The following is a 23,791-nucleotide window of genomic DNA, read 5'->3' on the forward strand; positions in this document are numbered from 1 at the left end:
AAGCTGCAGTTGGGAACTTTGAGCAAATATGATACAAAGTTGTATTTATAAAACTGTCACTATGTACTGACAGTAGTGCATGAAACAAGTAATCTGTGAAAAAAATATCATGTTCCTCTGCGTCCTCCTAGCGCTCCGAATGGCATTCGCAAGATTTCACTGCGCCCAAACCAAAACAACCAATCAGAGCTGCCATCATCACTGCTCGCGAAACTTGCAAACTCTGATCAAACTGTCAAACTAACTGATCAAATATGAATCAAGACTCTGTTACTGTAATGCCTATTTCTCGCCTCGATGTTTTCAGAAACATCTTGTAGTGTACTGCTCTGCTGTAAAATGAGAAAGCTTGTGACCCAGCAGCCATGTTGAAAACATTCGAGCCAAAACCAAGCACCGCCCACCAGCCGGAGCAAACTTTCTCATTTTACAGCTAAACGGTAGACTACAAGATGTTTCTGAAACATTTGAGGCGAGAAATAAGCATTACAGTAACAGTGATATATAGTGACCGTTATATAAAAATAACTTTTTTCGTCATATTTGCTCAAAGTTACCAACTTCAGCTTTAAAACACAATTCTAAGTAATATTATATGTAACAACAACGATGTTGTTACAGTAAGAAGCAATAACCTGCAAAAACACCAGTATGGTTCTTCAACTGAACTTGAATTTTATATTTTTCTTAATAAGTAAAGCAAACTTTGTTAAAGCCCAAAACAAACCTAGATGATCTAAGACAAGATAACAATTAAAGGCACAGTTGGTAAAGATTTTAGAAAAACATTTTTTTTTGTTATATTAGTTGAAGTTCTCATTACATATATATTTTTAGCATACTTTTAGCTTATTTATTAGTGCTCTTAATTATTAGTTAATTCCTTTATAGTTTTCACCAATTGTTTTGCACTGAATTTCTGAGTGGTGGATGTAAGAAACACAATTTTGTTTTTATGTGGAGCATAAACATTACAAATAAAGGAATCTTGAATCTACATCCCGACAGCAATCAATAAATCAAATGCTCTGACAAAAAAAGAAAAACAAATCTGTTATCTGTGGCTGTCGCTGGACTGTAATAAACCCGTCCAATCATTTAATTCAGCCTAAAAGAAACGATTGGACGAACTACCTACCTGTCTGTCTACTTACCAGTCTACCTGCGCGCACTCTGCCCGTGCACTCATTGCCCGTTACTGGGGTCTTCAACAAGCTGCTAGCTTGACAGCTGTGAGTACTAACAAAAGCCATGTTCGCCGTTCACGTTCATTATGATAATAGTGGGGGAGTGGCTTTGTAGGGAGGCCTGAAGCGACGGACTGTCAGTGTTGCCGATTTGGTGACTTTCCTGCTTGTTTTAGGGACTTTAGGAGCTAGTGCTGCTAGCTGATTTCATTGGAAAATAATTGACACCAGGCTGGGTTTTTAGGTTGGATCATTTTTAAAAATCTAGTGTACTCTTGCTAGTTTCTCAAGATTGCCCACCCTGCCTTTAAGTATATCAAATGTATGTTGACTATTGTTTGACTGTATCATTCTCTTGAGGTTTACATTTCTCTGAGGATAACTAGCAAACATTTCATGCCATAAAGGATGTGTATGTATGTGTGCGTATGTATACGTGCTATCACTCAAGTGAGCGTAAAACGCTGATGTTAATCCTCTGGGTTTATCTTAGTTATCCAGTATACCACTAATGGTTTCTAAGTAGCGTGAGACACATTATTCATTTCAGGCCGCTTGTATTGTACTCATCCCCCCGCGGTAAGGAATTCCTGTGTTTGAAAAGGTCTCTGAGGCACTGCTGCGGTTTATTTACGTTCCTGGATTAGAGAAAACCACACAGTAATCTGTCTGGATTTGGGAGTTTACAAACCTGCTCCTGCAGGGATTTCAAGCTTCCAGGCGTCTGATCCCTGCCTCCTGTGGCTGATAACGTTTTGAAAATCATAATTTTTTTCTCAAAGTAATTTCAGTTGGTTTAGCACAAACAAAAACTCATCCTATCCCCTGGACACCAGTGATTTGGTTGGAGTTTTTTGTGTGCGTCTGTGTAATCGCTGCCAGGCCCCAGAGAGACGGCAGAGGACACAGTGAGTCAGGAGGAACAATGAGGCTTCCCTTCTTTTTAATGCATGCTGCTGCTGCTGAGGTGAGCCTGATGAATAGGGGGAGAAGATGGAGGAGTATGTGGAGAGAGGACAGCTGAGAGGGTGGGGGTCTCCAGGGCGTTGATGACAGATTAAACAGAAGCGGCCTCACGCCACACCGCGGCCAGCCCTGTCGCCCTCACCGCTCACACCAGTAATGGGAACTGGCAGCCTGAAATGAGTCGCCACGGCAAAGTGTATTATTTTTGAAATGCTTTCACACAAACCCTCCCGACCACATATACAACTTTGTCTCATGCTTTTCATGTCGCTCCTTCCCCCCCCCTCCGGCCTCCATTTGCTGTGTCTAATTGTTTGCCACCTGCCAGCGAAATGAGCTGCCAGACATGGACAGGCCTTTCATTTGTCTGTCAGGGCGACAATAGATTGGGAGTGACAACATCAAAAAGGAAAAAGGAGGGAAAAAATGGCTTAGAGTGGAGTGCACGGGGGCAGTCGTCGAAGCGGCCCCTCCACTAGAGACTTTCATAGAGGAGCTTTAAATTGCTCACCAGATGGGAATACAGTACAGAAATACTTCAGTAATCCTCAACTTCCTCCCTTTTTCTCTTCTTCCCCAAAAAGCCTCCAAATTAGCTCCATGAGACAATGTTTGTCCTTACATATTTGATTTTTCCCATGATGTAGAGCAATGATAATTGGTTTTAATTGAATTTGCGAGTGGAATGTACAGTAAGCGCATTTCCTATCCATGTATTCCTGAATAAAACACTATTAGATTAGATTCCATCTGTTGGATTTATAAAGGAAACATTTCTTTGGTTACACTTTACACTGCAGTCATCTCCCACAGCCGCACACCTCATTAATATTAATCCCAAGATTAATCCATGCTTTATTCTCTGCAACTCAATTAAGACAATTCTATTAATAAAATATGCGCTGGATAATCTATGCATGATTCATGAGTACTGCACTAATTAATTATTCATTAAAAGAGGTTCATGTTTTATCTACATCCCGTAGATGGAAAGTATCGTCCCAGCTATGTCAAAGAACAGGCAGGCGTCTGCTGGGAGATGCGAGCAAAGGATGCATTTGGAAAGCAAGATTAATTTCACGCCGCCGACTTCCGGCAATCAAAACACGCTTGTGATGTTCTGATATCTGTCGGTGAGATTTCACAGAGGAGAGCCGTACAGAGATCTACTAAATAAATGATTGTCATCAGTGTTCTTCAAAGCACAGCTGCATCTCTGGAGATAATAATATTTCAGTGAGCTTTTAAGCTTCTCTTGACTGAGAGAGAAGATTCTGATCTACTAAATTTAAAAAATGTTATTTTACTATTTTTGGTATTGTGCGCCACAACAGTGTGTCACTTAACGTGTAATATAAACTACTTTTTTGTATATTTTATCCATAGAGAAACTACAGAGCTATTTCATATATTACATAAAAAAATCATAACTTTGATAATTTTGAGAAATCAGAATCAGAAATACTTTATTGATCCCCGAGGGATCGGGCATTATAGTTGCTCTTATATAAAGAGAGAAATGTAAGAAAATAGAAATAAAGGAGTATGTAACATGTTAATTATGTACATAATGCTACAATATTATACATAATGCTACAATATAAACACAATGTATGTAAAGAAATATAAGTAATAAAATAAGAAATGAGAATATCAAAAATATGTACAGATATTTGTATTAAAGCAGCAGTGGGTAGAATTGGAGCAAATATGATTTAAAAAAGAGTTATTTTTATAAAACGGTCACTATATCCTGACAGTAGTGCATGAGACAGGTAATCTGAAAAAAAATCATGTGCCTCCGGTGTTCCTAACGGTATCTGCAAGATTTCACAGACAGGAGGAAAACAACCAATCAGAGCTGAGCTGAAGCCTTGTGTCTCTGAGCAGCTGCTGATCACTCGAGAACTCTGACCAAACGGTCAAACTAGGCAGTGCTGATCAAATATGAATCAATATTCTGTTACTATAATGCCTATTTCTTGCCTCAAATGTTTTCAGAATCATCTTGTAGTGTACTGTTTGTTTTTGTTTACTGTCTGTTGCTTCCTCCGTTGAATGAACAGCCAATAGGAACGCTCTCTCTCTGAAATGACCTGTGATTGGCCAAAGTCTCCCGTCATGGGCTAGATTTTTTAAAGGCTGAAAACAGAGTCATGAGGAGGAGCAGAAGTCTAGTTATCTCTCAGAATATTGAATTACAATATGCTGAAATGTTATTATGGAATTTTTGCCCAATGATGCCAAAACTATACTGCCTACTGCAGCTTTAAGACATGCAATATATAACATATGACCACAGTGCAAATAAGTAAATATTAAATGCAGAGAAGTGGGATGTATTAAGTGTGTTAAATATAAATGCCAAAATGGTATAATTAATAATTAAATAAGAATATTTCTTGAAAATCGGATGTACAGTGGAAAAGGATGCAAGATAAATTACCAAAAAGCCTGAAGGCCAAGTTAGGTTTGTTTCCCATGGAATTCAGCATGCTTTACTTCATCCATGAGACGGACTGTGGATATTCAGTGTAATTGCGACATAAAACAGTAAAAGTCTGTGTTGTTTTGTTGAGGGCGGATTTCTGGGGATTTGCTTCAGATGACAGCAGGCTTAGCTCGTGACAGAGCAGAGGCCTGGCCTGTGTCACCCGGAGTAACTGCCGGAGATTGGACGAGACATTATCTGGCACCCTCACAAGCCCTGAGGCCAACTGCAGACCTGATAAGGACAAGCTTTCCTTCTCCTTCCTGTCAGGCAGCTCTTGCAGGGCCAAGTTCACTGCATCATCTTTAATCCTTGGCCAATCAGAGTGCATGTGAACAGAGGTCTGGTGGGTTCGTGGTGTGTCGGTGCTTTCCTGCGCCGTTACAAGTATAACTTTCATCACAAGCTTTTCTTGTTTTCATGTTTAATTCATGAGCTCTGCCCCTTTTTCTTTTAGCACCATGTGATGTTTTGTACAGTAGCCTCCACAAATAAAAGGGAAGCCACTGCTATCATTAATAAATAAGGATATTATGTTGTTTTCCATGGTCTTAGCATCTCGGTTGGAGAAATTTCTTCCCAAACTGGCTCACCCTGATTAGGCTGGCTTGGTTAAGAGTCGGCTAGCTTCAGTTAATTCACGCCATCTGCTTATTATCTTGAGTTTGCCGCCAGGAACTACATCAAGAGCTACTGTGTGCTATCAGTTGATGATGATATTACATTCGACCGGTTGGAGTGGTGATACCTCTGGAAAGTGCTTACCTGTATGGGTATTGGTGATGCTTTTGTGAACATCATTACTATTACTTTACACTAACCCATCTGCTACTGTCATTACAAGTAACAATGTATCCCCTCCTTTTATAGTAACAAGAAGTAGTAGACAAGGGGACCCACTCAGTCCTATGTTTTTTATCCTTGCTGTTGAGCCTTTGGCACAGATCATAAGAGAGGCCAAGTTAAACTAATATTTTTTCATTCAACAAAACATTTCTTTTTATCTTTATATGCAGACGACATTTTGTTATTTTTCTAAGATGCAAGAGACTCTCTTCCAAACATATCTCTTATGGAAGAGTTCAATCAAATCTACAGTTAAAAAATAAATTGGAACAAGTTGTCATTACTTCCCCTTAACTCTGCTGCAAAAGATGGGCTGCCAGATATGGGTGTGCCTGTGGTTTCTCATCTAAAATATTTAGGAATAGAAATACAGCCCAGTCTAGAAAAGACTGTCCATAAGATTTTTTATTTTATTCTTAAATCTATAGAATTGGTCCTAATGAGATAGAGAAATTTACCATTATCTTGTTCTGGTATGATATGGATATATATATATATATATATATATTAAATCTTTTACCCACCTAATATATTTCAGACTATATTTTCAAGCTTTTCAGTTTCATCCAATAAAAAATTGGTTCAATCCTTCAATGACCCCGTGGCTAGACCATGAAAAGCAACCAATTCCTCTCAAAGAGATTGTATATACAGACCTGTCTATTTCTATTTGCCGTCATTTTGAAAAGGTGAATTAATGGACAACGAAATGGCACAGACATACTCCCAATTTCATCTCATAACTTGACATAGATTTAATTTGACACCGGTCAGAGCACATCACATGAAAATGTAACTACACCAAATTGCACTTCATGTGCTTCAAATTCACTAGGAACTTATTTTCATATGAATGTCATCCATTTAAAAAGTTTTGGCTTGATGTGACTACTTCCTGTCTAGTGTGACAAGCTGTCAGTTAGCTTGCGATACAGAGTTGACGCTTCTAATCGATGACTCCTAATTTAATGACTTTCCATCAGAAACGTCTCAGGCTCGACAGTTGTACAGCAAAGAAATTGCGAGCATTACGGTGGCAGTCCCCTCATTCTCTATCAATAAGTCAATGGGCTTAGACATTTTACTCATCAGAAAAACTGAATGGGGCAAGTAGACACCATTTAGGCTTGGAAACAATATATTGGTATGGAGAATCTAGTTGATGTTTTTTTGTTAAATTTGGTTATATTATAATAATCATTATAATATATATTTGTATGTTACACATATATTATAAATATTTATCTAATATATAAGAGGGTAGGGAGTGGTGAAAAAAAGGTTTTCTGTCGGACTAGTTTTGTTTTTTGTTGTAACTAATACAACAAAACACTAATACGTACATTATCCATCATACAGTGTTTATGTCCAGATGCGTGTGTGTGTACAATGTGGGAGCAGGTACAAGCATTCATGCATGCATATTCTTTTTATCCTTCTTGACTTCATCTATACAATTATTCATTAATATTTTATATATTTATTCTGACTTTTCCTTTCCTTGGTGCCCTCTCTTCCATCTATACTTTCAAAGTTTCTGAGTCTTAACAAAAAAAGTAAATTATCTAGGGATATACTATATAAACTTGCCAAGTAGGCCATAATCCACAAATGTGTCCAACACTCTACATGTAGTATGTCTGTACAGATCAAATGCCAGATAGAAAGGTCTTGAATCTCCTGCTCAATGAGCCGTAGTTCTGTCAGTTCAAACACAGACGGTAGCTATGCAAATGCATGTCAGTAACAACTGCCAAGTTGCTCCTGGAGAGCCTCTCATGAGAGTCGGGGATGTTTTCAGCTCTTCGGAGCAGAGCAGAGGGCAGCAGAGGGCCAGCGGTGGCAAGAGCAGATGTAAGGGAAAGTGTAGTAGCTGGCTGGCTGGCCTCTTGCCCTCAGGTTTATTTACTTCAGCCTCTCGTGTGCGTGTGCATGTGCGTGTGTGTGTGTGTGTGTGTTTGCATTGCATGCGTTACGCTGACGGATGGAGGTACAGGTCAGGATGTTTACCTTTGCGAATGTCCTGACTAACGTCTGGGCATGCTCACGCTGGCAGGGCCTGGGATTAGTAAGAGACGATGAAGATCATTACTGTTCTCCTTTTTTCTTTTTTCTTTTTAAATGTGATTTCTTTTTTTTTTCCAGAAAGAAGGATTAGAAAGTCAAAAGTTGAAGTTGAAAGTCAAGGAAATCTTGGATTTTCTGTCTCAAAAGCAGGGCTGAAAGTCAGTTTTATTATGACAACGTGTGTCTTTAAGCTAACCTGCAACGAGGACAGCTAATTTGATTTTAACCCCTGGTCCCGTGCGGGTTTACAAACTCAAGTATTTGGCTCAACTATATCCTTCCTGACTAAAATGAAAAAGTATAACTAATCTACAATTCTAGCCATCTTTTATGCTGTTATATCAAGTCAGAGTATATGAATAATTATATAAAGTTATCACAATTTGAGTCTACAGTTACAACCTGCAGTTACTGCAGCTGCACTTTGGCAGGGAAGATACCTAAATATAAAATAGAGGGCATAAACCCCGCAACCTCCATCTCTTTCCTCTTCACTGTACCACTCTGCTGCCCTCTTTCCAATTCATTTTGCAATTGATTACGCTCAGTCTAAAGATGTGAATTCCAGTTTTTAACATTTTAACTGTTTCTAAGTGTAACTTGTACGTGCATGTGTGAATGAAGCATATTGTTTGTGTGTGTGTGTGTGTGCGCGCGTTTCCTGTAGGAGCGTGATGGTGCCTGTGAAGAAAACCTCCCCTGGCAGCCTAGCCGTTAACACGGTGGGAAACAGCGGCAGCACCTCTGTGGGGCTGACAGCTGGCAGCACCCCCAACATCTTTGCTGCTGCCTCTGCGACCCCCAAAAGCATGATCAACACCACGGGTAGGTCACGCACAAGGTCACTGGAATGTACTTCTACTTAAAACATTACATCACATTCAGCCCTGGTAATGTGGGTAATTTTGAATAATACTCCTTTAGAGCAATTTGAGTAATTACCGTTCATCTTAATGACCTTTCTGTCTTTTGATGGTGTTCCGAGAATAGAAACAAAGCGCTTTCCCTCTACTGGATCATGTGATCATGTGATGCTGTATGCGTGTGCAAGGGCTCATTGCTACCACTAGATGGCCCTGTTTACCTTCCTATCAGTGTCAGCAGCAGCTCTGTGCACTGCTCTCCCTCAGCTATAAAGATTCCTCCTCATACAACCAAACTCCATTTTAATCTACCTGAATTACATATTGAACAAAAGCCTTTATAATAGTGAAAATTATTTTCTGTGTTCTGTGTGTTCCTGTCTGATTGACTGCTGGCCCTCTCACCCCCACCCCCCCTGCTGTCACGTTACTTCTCCTGGGGCTCTGCTGCATTAAGCCAGTTCCACCTGAGGGCTCCTGTAGTCCGGGCCTCTGAAAGGACCCACTTAACACCAAGAACCATTAGGAGCTCCAACACCTTTTTAATGTGCTCCATTAAAAAAAAAAAAAAAAACCTCTGCCTCTCCTCTCCGAGCCCCTCTGCAGGAATGTGAGAAATGTATCCAAGTCAAAGTGTGCTTTCAGCTGAAGCCACAGGCCCTCACCCAGACCCCATGATCTCACCCTCTCTGGTTTAACCTAATGGTTTTATACATGTGACTCAGGGCTTACCTTTAAATTACTGCTGTCACGATACCCTAATTCTGGCTTTGATACCAAAACTAAATATAACATGTACAAATTTGATGCGGTGTCAATTTGACATGTCGGCTGATTCTTCATCTTTGTCGTCTTAGTAGGCAAAACAGTTCCACATGTTGCCCCTGGCACCAGTTTGAGCAGCCAGCGTAGGTGCACTTGGATTTAGTTAAAGATTTGGTGCACGATGTGACACTCTCAGCAAGTTTGTTTGACTTGGTTGAAATTTGTGCTGACTGCTGAAGTCCACTGTCGGGCCAGATAACGGTTTTATGACATCCCATTCTTTATTCTTCCTCTTCTTCTTCTTCTTTAAATGATTCCAGTCTGTGTGCCATTTCATACATGTTCAGCTTCTGGATGTGACACAGAAATGTACTCTCAGTCAACATATTTAACGATTAATGTATTTCATGTTTTTTAGGGATGTCAATAGATTAAAATATTTAATCACGATTAATCACAAATTAATTGCATATTTTTTTGTATCTGTTCAAAATGTACCTTAAAGGGAGATTTGTCAAGTATTTAATACTCATATCAACATGGGAGTGGACAAATATGCTGCTTTATGCAAATGTATATGTATATATTTAATACTGGACAACAATGACAAATATTGTCCAGAATCCCTCACAGGTACTGCATTTAGCATAAAACAATATGCCCAACAGGCAACAGCAGCTGTCAGTGTATCAGTGTGCTGACTTGACTATGACTTGCCCCAAACTGCATGTGATTATCATAAAGTGGGCATGTCTGTAAAGGGGAGACTCGTGGGTACCCATAGAACCCATTTACATTCACATATCTTGAGGTCAGAGGTCAAGGGACCCCTTTGAAAATTACCTTGACAGTTTTTCTTTACCAAAATAAAGCAATAAGTTTGGAGTGTTATTTAGCCTCCTTTCTGACAAGCTAATATGACATGGTTGTGGTTATATTCCACATTGCATACTGACCCCTCCTACTGTAAATATAATACCTTTGTCCCTTCAATTTTTTATTACATTTTAAATATATTTGTATAGTTGTTCTTTGTACAATCCTGTGAGCACTGCCACTTTGCATTTCACTGCGCATCCTGTATGAGTACGTGACAAATAAAACTCTTGAATCTTGGTTGGTACCAATGGATTCTTTAGGTTTTTCCAGTTTCATATGATGTCAGTATATTCGCTACTAGCTTTTAAACTGAGCCCGCTACAACCTAAAAATCCCAAATTGCTTTAATGCGTTAATGAAATTAGTGGCGTTAAAATGAATTTGCGTTATCGCATTAACTTTGACAGCCCTAATTGTTTTTTCAAGATATGACAAGATAACTATAATAGTATTAAAACACTCTAAATATGTTACTTTAAATGTGTTTTCGTTACCTAAAAAAAATCCTCATCCCTCTGTAAAATGAATAAAGTTTATTCCACATATTTAATACTAATACTTATACTAATGTTGCATGCTTGTGTTGGTCTTCCCTGCAGGAGCTACCGATGCAGCCCCCTCTACCTCCTCTTCCTCCAGTTTTGTCAACGGAGCCACCAGTAAGAATCTGCCGGCCGTGCAGACGGTGGCCCCCATGCCTGAAGACACAGAAGAAAACATGAGGTACAACAGGGACCTCTCTGTTCAAACTCACTTTATTCAAATTGTGTGACTCGTGCATAAAATCTACTCATACGCAGAGTTGTGTGTAGTGAAACTAATCTTTCAGACACATTTTTTTTCTTCAAAATGTTCTGTTATTTTTCTATTATTTTTATGTTTTGCCTTCGAATTGATTGATTTATTTTACCTGATCCGTTTTGATGGATAACTACGGCATCTACATGCTAACCTTCAATAAGACAATTGTCTTTATCTTTACACAGTCAAAACAAAAGACCGCACATAACACTACGGCAAAGTTTGGCCTAATTCTTTGTGTACATTTGTGTATTTCTGTGTTGTTGTGACCTTGACTCATCTTCCTCTCTTGCTCTAATAGTTTGTGACAGACGTCCTTAGTCCTGCTCTCCCACTGACTGCTGGGAGCCCGGGTCTTTCTCCACACACACACACACACACACACACACACACACACACACACACACACACACACACACACTCACACTCTCTCTCTCTCTCTCTCTCTCTCTCTCTCTCTCTCTCTCTTTTCAGTTGCCATGGCAGCAGTAACCGACATCACTTAGCGTAACTGTGAAGTCAATGATAGTACCGTCTCGCTGCAGAGCCTTACGCTTTAGATGAGGAAAAATAAACATCCGAGCTGAACCGCCTGCTCCAGTCTACTGAAAATAACAAATAAATATGAGTAGAATTATGTATTGTATAATTAGTTCATGAGCCCGACTGTTAAGTCACAATGAAGCAAGTACTGCCTGTGGTTTTCATTTTTTCATTTCTCTCTCTATTTCAGTGCCTTTTGTGAGGTGGGCCAGTGTCCACTCCGCCAGGGCCTGACACCTCCCGAGCTCAAACCCTTTAGCTCCCTGACAGGATTACAAGCAGCCTCCAGAGATGCAGGCCAGTGTCTTAGGCAAGGACATTCATGTTCGCCACCTAGACCCCCTTCACCCTGCTTCTAATGCTAGTCTGTCATCCCCTCCTCTGCTGTGTTTTCCCAGGGAGCTGGAAGGCAGATTACACTACACACTCCATACAAATCCTAAACCAAACCCTCTCTCTGTTTCTCTCTACCCTGCTGCTCTCTGCCCATCTCAGCTGGGAAAACAAGCCTCTACTCTCCTCATGTTGCCTAGTATCTGTGTGTGTGCACACAGAGATATGTTGCAGTCGTATCTCTGCTTGTATACAGTCTTGAGTTGTATGGCTGCATGACTCCAGCTCACAGTTTCTCTGAGGTGCTTAGATAACGTCAGGTAGCAGCATGTAGCGAGTGTGTAGGAGATAAGGAACTTCCCTCTGCAGCCTTGAACAACTGTGTGCAAGCTTGGTAACGTGTCACAACAAAGAATGCAAACGACTGCTGAGAAATCCTCTTTGAATGCAAAAGAAAAAGTCTTAACATGGCTTTTTGACAACATCAAATCTTCTCTTATTGACATCTCCAGTGATAGCAACCATAATCTCGTGGATATCCAGCTCGGTTTGCATCCTCTGATATGTGTTGGTTACCCTCTGCACCCTCCAGGACTCTGTCAGTCTGGCTACACACTAACTGGTGTTAGCTGTGTGCACTGAGTCGACTGGGAGGCTGCTCTTTTTCTGCCTTACCCTTGATGGAAGGGCACAATGCACAATCTCCCTTACATTTCTATTCAGGTGTCTAATTTCCTTTTTGTGACTCCTATCTCGATGTGTTTTCTTTGACAGCATCACCACGAAGCTGGAGAGGGCCTTGGAGAAGGTGGCGCCCCTGCTGAGAGAGATCTTCGTGGACTTTGCGCCCTTCCTGTCGCGCACCCTGCTGGGCAGCCACGGGCAGGAGCTGCTCATAGAAGGTACAGATGTTGCATGCGTGTGCCCCCAACACCCCACCCCATTGTATGTACTACGCCGGCTGCCTCATTGATGGATGCGTGCGCAGTAGTAGGTGTTGACAGGAGAGTCACTATTTTGCACACAAGCTGGGAGTCTTGTCACAGGCTGATTAAATATGCCTCCCCTTTCATTCATCTTGTGACGTCTGTGCGTTTTGTCGTCCTCATGACTCACTCCGCATATCGAGGATTATTCTGAGATGTATTTTTAAACATCAGTGTTTCACAGTCACAACAGACGTCATGTTGAAATGAATGTTGAAATAATTGGTGGCCTTTTCCTCATGCCAGTGATATTTTTAGCATCACCAGGTCACCCTGCCTCTTGGTGGAGTTTTGTCTTTTTTGGTCAAATGCTTTTTTAAATTTTAATTTTTTTTTTATTTCAGAATGAATTTATGGGGATGTGATTTGTTGGATGTTTTGCCATCGTAGGAAAATCTGAAAGCTTTAACTGTTGTAGTGGAAGTAAAGTGGAAGTAAAGTGACATTTTGTTCTTGTTTGGTGCCATAAAGAATCCAGCAGATTTTCTGCACAGTCCAACCCAGATCCAATTACATGGAAATAGGGCTGTCAATAGATTAAAATATAGTACAATGTAAAGTACAATATAAAACAATTTTTTTATGTGTTCAAAATGTACCTTGAAGGGAGATTTGTCAAGTATTTAATACTCTTATCTACATGGTGGAGTGGGCAAATATGCTGCTTTATACAAATGTATGTATATATTTATTATTGTAAATCAATTACCAACACAAAACAATGACAAATATAGTCCAGAAACCCTCACAGGTACTACATTTACAGCTGTCAGTGTGTCAGTGTGCTGACTTGACTATGACTTGCCCCAAACTGCATGTGATTATCATGAAGTGGGCATGTCTGTAAAAGGGGAGACTCGTGGATACCCATAGAACCCATTTTCATTCACATATCTTGAGGTCAGAGGTCAGGGGACCCCTTTGAAAATGGCCATGCAAGTTTTTCCCTGCCAAAATGTTATAATAAGTTTGTAGCATTATTTAGCCTCCTTCACGACAAGCTATTGTGGTTACATGCTACATGGCTGATACCAATGGATTCCTTAGGTTTCCTAGTTAGTATCTTCACTCTAGCTTTAAAACTGAGCCAGCTACAACCTAAAAATCGTAAGTTGCGTTAATGTGTTAAAGAAATTAGTGGCGTTAAAACAAATATATGTTAATGCTTTATTATCGCGTTAACAGCCCTACATGGAGAGTAAAATGAAGTATTGGCTTACAGAGACCTTGTTAAATTTTTAGTAATGTCTAAGAGATAATGCGTTAATGGTCTGTTGATGTTAAAGTGATAGAGCACCTAAAGTAAAACCTGGATTCATGGATATTTCAGCACAGACTTGGTACTCTCTGGCCTTCAGGATTAATGTCTGTACCATAAAAGCCTCGTAATTTTACTTTAAACGGCATTGCAGCAGTCACATTGCATATATTTAAAGTGCTGGCCTGACTGGCTTGGTTGTGCATGGTGCTTTGCAGAAGTGTGTGTGATCCTGCTGCTGCACTCCACTCTGGGCTCCAGTCTTATTTCCTGGCGGTTGTGTGAAGGCTCCCAGTGCCTTCCTCAGGCCTCTCTCAGTGCTACTTGTGCCTAACCTCAGCGACTGTCTGCCTGCATGTGTGTGCTCTGCCACTCTATTCCCAATGCTTGCTTTGGCTTGCATTTACCAGAACACACAGTCACACACACACGTGCATGTGATAGTCTCTGCAGACATTTGTATGTGCGTGCACAGTGAGGAATACACGTGTGTGGCCTACCACTCTCTTGACTTGCAGTTTGCACAAAGTGAAATGATATCTCTGCGTTTTCTCACTGCCAGAGTCTTTTCTTTTAAGTGTAAGTTAAAGCGATATTAGTTTCAGGAGTCTATGCAGAGAGTGACAGCAGGCTGAAAGAATGCGTTCCTGTGACTTTATTAAAGCCGGATCCGGAGAGAAGTTGTCCGACACGTGTCCATTTTCCTGAGCAGAGTATTATTTGTGTGTTTGCACTGTTTACACCAGCAGCTACCTTTTAAATGACTCCAATTATTTAATTTCTGCCAATATTAAAGGGTTTTAAATAACACAATGTCAAATATTATATTGAGTTTTTCTTAGCTTATTTGTTATGCATTATGTTTTTGGGGTTGTTCTTCCGGCCCATACTTTTGAACGCGATATCTCAGGAACGCCTGGAGGGAATTTCTTCAAATTTGGCACCAACGTCCACTTGGACTCGAGGATGAACTGATTGGAATTTGGTGGTCAAAGGTCACTGAACTCACAAAACACGTTTTTGGCCATAACTCAAGAATTCGTATGCTAATTATGCCAATTTCACACAAATATTAGGATAAAATGAAGTGATGACATTTTGGATCCAGTATCGGAAATGCGTCCAATACTGCCCAAAATTCAGGATCGGGTATCTGGCGAGTACGCCAGTCTCCCCAACGATCCAATACCATCATTTATTAACCCAGAAAAAAAATCAACTTGTTTAACCGGAAATCTATTCTTCTTCTTCTTCTACTTCTCCGAAAACAGTAGCCTTCCCTGTGCTGTCGCCCTGGATGTATCATGGCTGCCAATGCCACAAGAAATGATTGCCGATTAGTTTGTCACGCGACGATAGCAAACAACAACAGTGCGTTGCTAGTGGAGAGTGTAACGGTAGTCAGAGCCAGGAAAATGTCAGCCATGTGGTGACATTTCACAGTGGAAAATCCAACAAGTAAAACTGAATAATAAAAGAAAGTCTTGTTGCATTCATTCTCTGTATGGATTTGTTTATGTTTAACAAAAGGGTTTATCCTGAGCCAGGCCATACAACAACGATAGTAATCATATCACATCCGTACATGGTCAGTAGTAAACAGCTGTTTATTAATAAGAATAAGAATAAGAATAATAATGACAATGATAACGTTATTTTTTTTATCATGATGGTATTGGATTGGCACTTGGTATCGGCTGATACCGCAAATTCAGGTATCAGAATCGGTATCGGGAAGGAAAAAAATGGTATTGGAATATCTTTAATTTTGGACAGACATGGATGTAAACTGCAACTTGACAAGTTCTGAAATTTGAAGAACATTTTTTTATTTTTTTTATTTGGATTTGTTACTGGTATTTAATTCAAGCTTAGAAAGAAATCAACTTAGGAAAGATATAAACCAGTTTAAACTAATCATGTTAAAAAATATATGAGTTAAGTTCTCGTCTACAGTCATTAAAAGGACATTTAAAGTATTACTGTTTTTTTTTTTTTACTTTTTTCAATGTTTCCATACCAGCCAGTAAAGTTCCACAAACAGCCACCAGTAGTTTTCCCCTCCATACATCATGCATATAGCATACATAAATATACATATGTAAATAGCCTTGTGGGTATGCCATGCACATGTGGCCAAGGCTACTCACTCAAACTCAGGGGGAGAGGAATGCAAAATCAGGTAGCATGGCCTTGACAAGTGTGAATATGTCTGTTACCCTTTCACTCAAAGTCTGTCAGCAGACTGACCAAGCTGACAAACCAGAGCTGAGCTGAGAGTGTAACCCCACAAACAAGGTCGTAGACAGACAGCTCGGGCCTCAGTGCTCCTCACCAGACGCGTTTAACCCTGTCTGGCTCGGTGAGGAGTGCAACCTTTTCCTGACATGAATTAGAGCATCTTTATCAAAAAGACAAAACAAATGCACAGATTTATTTAAAGCATTTTAAATCTTTTTAATTTTATCGAGCCACTCCGGCTTGTCCCAGCTGCAGCGTGTTTGTCCAAATGGTTGAGCCATTCCTCCCTCTCTTTCTCCTTTTCTTCCCTTCCCAGGCTCACAGTTGAAATACTGTGCTGTAGTGCAAAGGCGCTCCATTTACCAGTAATTACCAGTCATCCATCACTCCTTAGATTGCCGGGGTCAAGCCCCCCTGTGCCCCGTGTGCCCCTTCGCCTCACCCTACTCCTTCAACCCCCCCTGAAGACGTGGTCACTGCCGCAATTATATCGAGTGCACCCTGAGCTTTACACTTGGAGTTGGTGGCTAAGTCCTGTGTGCGAACACTGCTGCTGTTGTGATGCCTGCCGCCTGCTCCTTGCTGTCCCCTGAGTGGCCCGGCCTGCCGGCGTATTGCCCCACAATGCCACATTCACCCGTGCCTTAACCCTGCCCTGTTTACAGGAAGGGACTGGCAGGCCGTGTTTAAATAGAATGCATTTAGTTTGTCTACCAGCACAAGGCCAGGGTCAGTTGGCCACCTGACTCCGGTGTCAGAGCGGACTGACTTATGGCTCCGCATGTCACTGCTATAACAAGAGGTCAGCGGTGGCACTCTGTGTACAAGAGAAGGGTCACATCCTCTCAGAGTATTTACAATACGCTCCCTCGGACACTCTCCGCTCATGAATAGAGACCAAAAGATCCATCCATCCAGTGTTCTGAATATTTAGCATTCCTTGTTATACTGTACAGCATTTACACAATCAAAACCACGTCAATTAAATGTTAACATCACGTTGTGATATTAACTTATATATGTTGTTGTTGTCCAGTCTCTATATTAAAAGAGTTTAAGTGTCATTTGAGGTTCTTGTCTTGTGTTTGGAATTCTGGTGGTGGTGCTGCAATTTGATTTGGCAAGAACTGAATGGATCATTTTTTGCTTTATTTTAGGGCTGTCAATCAATTAAAATATTTAATTGAGATTAATTGCATGATTGTCCATAGTTAATCGCACTTATTCACAAATTAATCTCACATTATTTATCTGTTCAAAATGTACCTTAAAGGGAGATTTGTCAAGTATTTAATACTTTTATCAACATGGGAGTGGACAAATATGCTTGCTTTATGCAAATTTAATTTATTATTGGAAATCAATTAACAACACAAAACAATGACATATATTGTCCAGAAACCCTCACAGGTACTGCATTTAGCATAAAAAATATGCTCAAATCATAACATGGCAAACGGCAGCTGAACAGGCGTGTCAGTGTGCTGACTTGACTGACTTGCCCCAAACTGCATGTGATTATCATAAAGTGGGCATGTCTGTAAAGGGGGGACTCGTGGGTACCCATAGAACCCATTTTCATTCACATATCTTGAGGTCAGAGGTCAAGGGACATGCCAGTTTTTCCTCACAAAAATGTAGCGCAAGTTTGGAGCGTTATGTAGCCCTCATTGCAACAAGCTAGTATGAATAGCTTTAAAACTTAGTCCGCTACAACCTCAATATCGCAAGTTGCGTTAATGCGTTAAAGAAATTAGTGGCGTTACAAATTTGCGTTATCGCGTTGTCGCATTATTTTAGTGGTGAGGCTACAATTTAGTTTGGCGAAAATCAAATTGAATAGAGACATTTTTGCTTTATAGCTAATTTCAACATTGTATTCACAGTGCAGTTACAGTAGGGTGCAGATGCAACGATTAATCGATTAGCTGTCAACTATTAGATTAATTGCCAAATATTTTGATAATCAATTAATTGGTTTGAGTCATTTTTTAAAGAAATAAAAGTCAAAATTCTGATTCCAGCTTCTTAAATGTGGATATTTTGTGGTTTGTTTACTCCTATTACTTCTCTCCATATCTTTGAGTTGTGGACAAAACAAGACATTTGAGGACGTCATCTTGGTCTTTGGGAAACACTGATTGACATTTTTCTCCATTTCCTGACATTTTATAAACCAAACAACGAATCGATTAATCGAGAAAATAATCGACAATGAAAATAATCGTTACTTGCAGCCCTACGTACAATACACCATTAAGTTATACAGTGTAGGGTCTGTTTTCCCCTCTGAAAGGTTCAGACTCTTCTGCATGCTGTTGTGTCACTCCCTTAGAATGTACTCATTGTGATAACAGCCCATAATGAATACTATTATTCCTTAAATTGTAGATATACTGTACAGTGCACATCTCGTGCAACTACGTCGACTGAAATCTGAGATTCAGAACATTTTATTCTCTCCTCTGACCGACTCCCCGTCATCCATGAAACAACGGCAGCTGTGTGGCACAGAGTTCTACTCCTGCCAGCCTGTAATGAGTCCTGGAGACTTTGAATTCTTTCCTTTTACTAATGACTGCACCTTTTAATGGTTCTCGCCAAGTGCAACAGAAGGAGCTGGAGGTGCAGAAGACGAGACCGGTTGCAGCCATTGTTTCTGCAAATGAGCTTTTCACACCTGCCCTTGTTTCATTAGAGAGTTGTCTGCTTCTGCCGGCTCGCCGTCTACGGAGCGGAGACGAGGAGAGAAGCTGTGAATGTCTGTGTTCACTTCTCTGAGCGTGTGTGCATGTGTGAAGGTAGATGTGTGTGTGTGTGTGTGTGGAGGGGGTGCTCGCATGTGCGCATCTGTTCTGTACGCATGCAAATTTGTTATTTTTACAGTTTTATGATGGGCAACTTGGGAAGTACAATTTAGGGGGCTTACAAATTGCTCATCAGTGCCTGGAATTTACCTCAAGCCAAAAACAACACAGCTTCATCCAAGTTCTATGCTGCACGTCAGAATATTTATTTTAAAATGATTATCTTGTACTGCTGCATATCTGATGAAATAACTACAGATTATACCCACAGATATGTTGAATACTAGCTTCATGGTTCATTTCTAATCCTGTTCATCTGTTTTGTCTGGGCAGGTCTGGTGTGTATGAAGTCGAGCACTTCAGTGGTGGAGCTCGTCATGCTGCTTTGTTCTCAGGTGAGCTTTTTTTCTTTCTCCTCCTCTTCACAATCTCAGCCTCTCTTTGTCTTTTTCTCTTTAGCCCCATCCTCTCTTCTTTCCCCTGTGTAACACTGTATGCCTTTCTCTACTATGCTTCTCTAATTTAATATAATAACGTTTCTGTCAACACTATGTGGAGATCTGTTAGGAGCTAGTTTCAAATTGGACATGGTCAACGCAATAATACATTACACTCACCTCTAACTTTTTAAAAGATATATTTTAAATTTGGCTGTCAATCAATTAAAACATTTAATTGCTATTAATCGCATGATTGTCCATAGTTAATGACAATTAATCGCACATTGTTTTTATCTGTACAAAATGTACCTTAAAGGGAGATTTGTCAAGTATTCAATACTCTTATCAACATGGAAGTGGACAAATATGCTTGCTTTATGCAAATGTATGTATATATTTATTATTGGAAATCAATCAACAACACAAAACAATGACAGATAGTGTCCAGAAACCCTCACAGGTACTGCATTTAGCATAAAGCAATATGCTCAAATCATAACATGGCAAACTGCAGCCCAACAGGCAACAACAGCTGTCAGTGTGTCAGTGTGCTGACTTGACTATGACTTGCCCCAAACTGCATGTGATTATCATAAATTGGGCATGTCTGTAAAGGGGAGACTCGTGGGTACCCATAGAACCCATTTTCATTCACATATCTTGAGGTCAGAGGTCAAGGGACATGCCAGTTTTTCCTCACCAAAATGTAGCTCAAGTTTGGAGTGTTATGTAGCCTCCTTCGCAACAAGCTAAAAATATCCGGTCAAAAGTGCAGATATTTTGTAAATGTATGGTTAATTCCTTGTTAAATGCTAAGGGCACTGTTTTATATCAGAGATCAAGTTATTTAATCTACACTGAAGCTTTGCTTATCAGTGTATTTTTTTTTTTTTTTTTTTAAATGTCCCATAAGCGAATCATCCAAACCGATGACGACACACAGACACAAACAGCTCTCTGAGAATCCAGCGATTGTCTCTCTACACCCCGGAGCTCTAATCCAGAGCCCTCCTTTTAGAGAGCGAGCCCCACCTCATGCAACGCCGCTGGTGACTGATCACCTCCACCCTGACCCTCTGAATCTCTTGTTAAGCCCTTGTTTTAGAGAAGGTCAAAGCCCCGATGTAGCAGTTAGAGCAGGAGATATTTAACATACCTTCTGTCAGCCCATCAGTCTTGCGTCGGGAGCCCATAAGGAAGCCATTACTTGGTGCCTCTTTGTGGATCCAGACTGCAGGGCCGGAGCCTCGAGGAGGTGGATTGCCACTCTGCGCGCTCCGTGGTATCCGCAGTCCAAAGCCCTCTTCAGCAGGGTGCTCAGCCTCTGTTATATGGAGGCCATTATTCAGGGGCTTTCCTAAAAAAAAACAGTACATAAACGGGGCAGCCAGCGTTGAGTTATTGTCGCTCTTTTGAAGCTTTTTGACGGGCTCCTTTTTGCTTTTCTGTCTGTGGAGTATCTGTGGGAAGTTGCTTTTTCCAGCTCTGGGATTTATTGCAGATGAGAGCGTCAGCATGCTGTTAAGGGTCTGAGTCCATCCCCCCTTTACACAGATAGCATTACTGCAGCTCCAGAGGTTCCTGCCATTAGGGGCTCTGGGGATGAAACCCTGGCTGAGATATCGATCGGACAGCGAGGCCTTGAAACTGGACCGTACAGCCTGGTGTCCTTCTACAACTTCTCAAATAGAGATGAGCTGTTGCTTTGTATCCTAATGCTGCAACATCAGTAATGAATCCAGTTATGTTGCTAGCTAATATGATTTAAAAATCACACTGTAATAATGGTAATAATTGTTATCAGTGTCTTCTGTATATCAGGTGACAAAGCTGATATATGCAGAGCTGTTTCATCATGAGCACATATGTTTGTTCTGACTGATAATAACATGCCAGAATAATATGCCACATAATCCTAATTATTGTATTTGGTTTCACAAACCACAGCAAGTTTTGAAGAGCTGTGGCTGACATCACTATAAACTGCCAACTTCAACATATCCCTCCTCACATATTTCAACATTAATGTTTTAAGACAGCGCAGAGGGCACTTAGCCGACCTTTAGTCCCTCTCTGTTTTGTGACCTGTCAGTTTTATGAATGAATTAGTGCTAATGATGTGCCTTTTCTTATTTATGCATACTAATCACAGCAATCATCGTGTGGCTGGCCGCGGCTGCAGACACCGTGTGTCTCTCCTCAGCCCGGGCAGCTGAATGAAAAGGTCAAGCAGCTCTGTTTCTTGTAACAGCTTAAACATACAGGGGTGTGTGGGGGGGAGGTGGTAGAGAGTGGAGCCACAGAGGTTTAGTGATGGAAGGCCTCCAGATGTGGAGAGTAAAGCAGAGTAGATAAAAGCTCCTGCACACTGACAGGTTGGATTGAAACACCACAAATACTTAGTGCCCTGCTGAATTTCAGGAAGATGAAAGTGGGAGGAGAGCAAATCTTCTCAAGGCCAGAAAACTGCTCTGTGGGATGGGAGTTGTGGGATTTTAGGTCCATCAAAAGGTGGTGGGTTTTTTGGAAGATAGATGAAAGAGTGGTGCCATTGCTCCAAGTGAACCTACAGCATCACCGTTGACTATCCAACGTTTCACAGTGCAAGACTTTAGCAAGTTGTTTGGTTTTACCATGGACTGTATACAAGAAGTGGACGTAGTTGCTGTGACGTCACCCATTGGTTTGTGGACTGCTGTTTTGAAGCCTCGAGTGCCCTGTTTTGGCCGTTTTGGAGGGTGGAGCTAAGTACAACCGAACGCTGAATAAGAAAAAATGTTACAATTAACTTTCATGCAGTGAATACACACTGTGAAAGGGATGCAAGATGAAAACACGGACAACTCCCAGACCAGACAACGCCGTGGTGGCGACCTGTCAATCACAAGGCAGCCACGCCCTAAAGCATTCCCAGCTTTATGGTCTATTTGACTCTCAATGGGATCATAATTTACTAAATGAACATCATGCTGTATTGAAGAAAACTTGAAACTAGAGATTGAGACCATCAACTCATGTTTACAATGTTTACTGAAGTAATAAATCAAGTGAGAAGTAGGCTCATTTTCTCATAGACTTCTATACAATCAGACTTCTTTTTGCAACCAGAGGAGTCGCCCCCTGCTGGCTATTAGAAAGAATGCAAGTTTAAGACACTTAAGGATTGGCTTCATTTCTCAAGACAATATGTCAAGGCTGTTTCTCGGTTTATTGTGGAGCTCTTCTACCCCCTAAAGGCCAAAAACTCAATTAAGGGAACAGTGTGTAACATTTTGGGAGATCTATTAGCAGAAATGGAATAGACTATTCATAACTATGTTTTCCTTAGTGTATAATCACCTGACACTAAGAATCGTTGTGTTTTCGTTAGCTTAGAATGAGCCCTTCATATCTACATAGAGAGCGGGTCCTCTTCACAGAGTCCACCATGTTGCTCCGCCATGTTACTACAGTAGACCAGAACGAGCGAGGTGAACGGCGTTACCACGGTTTTGCACTCTGCGGCTCACGTTACCGCAGTCTTGGAAAGGGAGGGGTGAGCTGAGAAGTATCGGTTGGTTGCAATCCGCAACCACACCACTAGATGCTGCCAAATCCTACACACTGTACCTTTTAATGCAGTTTTAAATTAAATTTGAAAATATCCAAGCTACTAAACAAACTTCCAACGGCCAGAGGTGCTGCACTCCGGTCATAGTCTGCATTTACATCAAGAATCAAGTCTCTTTTTTTTTACGGAGGTGCACGTCATGCCTAATTCCCCTTCAAATGGGCAGCAGAAGTATCTCTGCAATCAAAGGCAGCCTCCTCTGGGAGCTCTATTATTCAGTAAAAGAAAAAAAGAGAGCCTCTGAAGTGCTATCTCAGCTGTCAACAAGCATAACTCAGACAAGATACCAAATTTGACTAGTTCATGCTATACCTCCGGCGACCCGCTGCCATTTTTCCTGGCGACGCCCCGGTGTCACATCTGCCTCGATTTCTGTATTTGTTTTTGTCACGTGAGCGCGGTGCGAGTGGAACCTCAGAAGACGGGTTGTACGTGATCCCTGTCCAAATCAAGAACAGCTTATTCCAGGCAGATACTGTAGCAGAGGAAGAAGGGGGTCATGGGGAACATTTGGAGACCAGATGCTCAGCAGTTTGTCGGCACCATCTCCCCGGCTTAACGCATTGTAGGGTCAGACTGTGTACTCTTGCGTGAGCTGGTATGTGTCAGGCACGACAACTGTGTACAAAAACACATGCCCATACATAATAATGTCAATGTCAGTTATTCTGGTACTACAAACAAATGCTGCTTACCTTGTCCAGACAT

General features: G+C 40.9%; 1 protein-coding gene across 2 annotated transcripts in view; it reads left to right on the plus strand.

Annotated features, from left to right (window-relative positions):
* The window catches only part of LOC141770603 (neurobeachin-like), a 286,789-nt gene that overhangs the window by 147,243 nt on the left and 115,755 nt on the right, over window positions 1-23,791 (plus strand). For both annotated transcript variants that reach the window (XM_074640308.1, XM_074640306.1), the window contains 5 exons: window positions 8,225-8,382; window positions 10,664-10,787; window positions 11,599-11,718; window positions 12,516-12,643; window positions 19,367-19,428. In XM_074640308.1, coding sequence (XP_074496409.1) covers window positions 8,225-8,382; window positions 10,664-10,787; window positions 11,599-11,718; window positions 12,516-12,643; window positions 19,367-19,428 — 592 coding nt within the window. The remainder of the gene's footprint in view (window positions 1-8,224; window positions 8,383-10,663; window positions 10,788-11,598; window positions 11,719-12,515; window positions 12,644-19,366; window positions 19,429-23,791) is intronic.

This window comes from Sebastes fasciatus, chromosome 7 (assembly GCF_043250625.1).
Source record: "Sebastes fasciatus isolate fSebFas1 chromosome 7, fSebFas1.pri, whole genome shotgun sequence".
Classification (NCBI taxonomy): Eukaryota; Metazoa; Chordata; class Actinopteri; order Perciformes; family Sebastidae; genus Sebastes; species Sebastes fasciatus.